This window comes from Crocodylus porosus, unplaced genomic scaffold (genome assembly GCF_001723895.1).
Source record: "Crocodylus porosus isolate Cpor-Errol unplaced genomic scaffold, CroPor_comp1, whole genome shotgun sequence".
In the NCBI taxonomy this organism is placed as follows: Eukaryota; Metazoa; Chordata; order Crocodylia; family Crocodylidae; genus Crocodylus; species Crocodylus porosus.
In genome coordinates, this window is record NW_017728907.1 from 37,724,205 (window position 1) to 37,726,537 (window position 2,333).

A 2,333-nucleotide genomic window follows, 5' to 3' on the forward strand; every position below is an offset into this window, starting at 1 on the left:
CCATTTGCTGAGCTTGTCCAGGTCAGCCTGGATCACCCGCCTATCTTCTGGCGTGGATGCTTTGCACGGCCATTTTTCCATCTCCTCTAAAAGAAGAAACCTAACCTTCTCTCCCCACAGGCAGTCAGCTTTAATCATTGGGCTTTCTAGCTAAAGTGAAATGACAAACTGCTGAGTGAGATCCTGGCACCTCATGCTTTTGTGAGATAGTGTTTTGAAGTTATCTGAATAGCTGAGAGCGGAGCATAGGTCTAAGGTTCAGGTTCTCCCTTGTTGGCCCCCAGTTAGGATTGCTAGCTGATTGGCAGCAAGGTGTTGTGGATAACTTTGCCTGGCATCTAGTCCTACAGTGAGATCTGTATGATGATGACTGTTCTCACTAGGGCTTCTTTTAACTATGGACCCTTATGTTCCCAATTTTGTTTTCCCCTGCCTCAGTATTGTACTTCACTAGTGAGATGATTTGAAGGAATTTTATTCCTGCCATAACATTTTCTTTCCAGACAAGTCTTTTGCTGTTTCAGCACTTTTTCACTGGTTTGGTAAAAGCTGGTACTTATTTACTTCATTGTTCTCTGACATGATATACCCTGTTAGAATCTGCTCACAGACAAGGTTAATGATATTTTTCCACCCACATCTCTAAGAGATAAAAGCCGCACTTAGAATGTCCAATTTGAAGTAAAGTTTAGACATATTTTGGAGTCCTGTTTGAACATCTGTTTCTCCCTCCATGACAAATATGCAGGGTCCAGAAGGTACTCCAGGAAATCCAGGTCAAAGAGGTCGTCCAGGGAAAAAGGTAATGTCTTTTTCATCTTTCCTGTTTTCCTTCCTTCCTTTTTGTCTGTGATGTGAATTAGAATTAAAAAAAGAAATTTTTAAAATCACTTGGTGATGATGGATCTGAGGTCACAGAAAGTTTTTGCTGCCTTACTCTTAGCTTCATGCTGCAAACTCAAACACGTTAAGACTTAGCATAAAACAAGCAGCCTGCATCTCATCTCTCACTTTGCCCTAAAACTAGACAATTTTTTTTTTGTCACCAGCCCCAGTAATTATTATTGTAATAGATAGAAGCCTGAACCATTATACCCGGCCTCTTAAAGTACTGGGGAAATTTACATCAGGATCTGGATGTGAATTTTGCAGTTCAGGCCCATGAGTTGTAGTATAAAAATATAAAGTTTTGGTTAAAACAAAAGAAATAGCTAGAAAACTGTGGTGAATTATCAGTATAATCATCTTCATTCTAGTTGCATTGTTTTTAAAAAGTACTGTTAAAGGATAAAAATATTTGAAAAAAAATATTCCTTTTGAATAATAGTAAATCCCAGTTGTTTGTTAAATATAAACTGGTATTTGAACTATTTCTTTCTCTCTACTGATTTCTTTTAATAAAATAACTCCTACAGGGGGAGAAGGGCCAGCTAGGACCCTCAGGAGAGACTGGACCCCCAGGAGATCCTGGCCAACCTGGAGAAATTGGTCCTAAAGGTGCAAGAGGAACTAGAGGTCCATTGGTTAGTGCAGTACATGTTTATTTTAAGAAGTAATATTTCCAGTGTAGAGGCATAGCATCTCTCATATAAGGGAATAGACAGATCTCTGTTTAGTGTATGAAAGAGAATTTGTTTAGTGAGGTTGCTGGAACAGACTGGCAGTTCTCACTGATTGTCTAACTGTCTAATTCCGCTCTGCCTGTTGTCATCACACAGAGTTACCCTAAATCCTGGCCTAACCTAGGGACTGAATGTGTTAATGAAGGATATTTATTACTGACCACCTTAAACTTGTTAGACCACAAATCAAACTTTCACTATACAAAGAGGAAACTATGTCTAACAATCAGCCCACAAATCTGAACATCCCAGTGCCAAATCCTGTTCTACACCCTGATGAAAGTCTTGGAAATACATGGTAATGCCACTGAAGTAAAGTGTATCTGCACACAGGAGGAGTGAACTAAACAAATACATTGCTAGCAGCCAACATTTTTAAATATGGTCACCTAAACTAAAGAGTCTAAATTCCCATTTAGGTTCCTGGTTTTCAAACATGATGAGCACTTACAGCTTACATTAACTGCTGCATGGATTTGAGGTCTTCAGCACTTTTAAAATTAGATACAGGCATACCTCGTTTTATTGCGCTTTGCTTTATTGCACTTCGCAGATATTGCAGTTTTTACAAATTGAAGGTTTGTGGCAACCCTGCGTCAAGCAAGTCTATCGGCGCCATTTTTCCATCAGCGCCATTTTTCCAACAGCATTTGCTCACTTCATGTCTCTGTGTCACATTTTGGTAATTCTCGCAATATTTCAAACTTTTTC

The 2,333-nt window shown here is 39.1% G+C and overlaps 1 protein-coding gene across 2 annotated transcripts in view; it reads left to right on the top strand.

Moving 5' to 3' along the window:
• The window catches only part of COL24A1 (collagen type XXIV alpha 1 chain), a 271,129-nt gene that overhangs the window by 222,990 nt on the left and 45,806 nt on the right, over positions 1-2,333 (top strand). For both annotated transcript variants that reach the window (XM_019531158.1, XM_019531159.1), the window contains 2 exons: positions 749-802; positions 1,416-1,523. In XM_019531158.1, the coding sequence (XP_019386703.1) occupies positions 749-802; positions 1,416-1,523 (162 nt within the window). The remainder of the gene's footprint in view (positions 1-748; positions 803-1,415; positions 1,524-2,333) is intronic.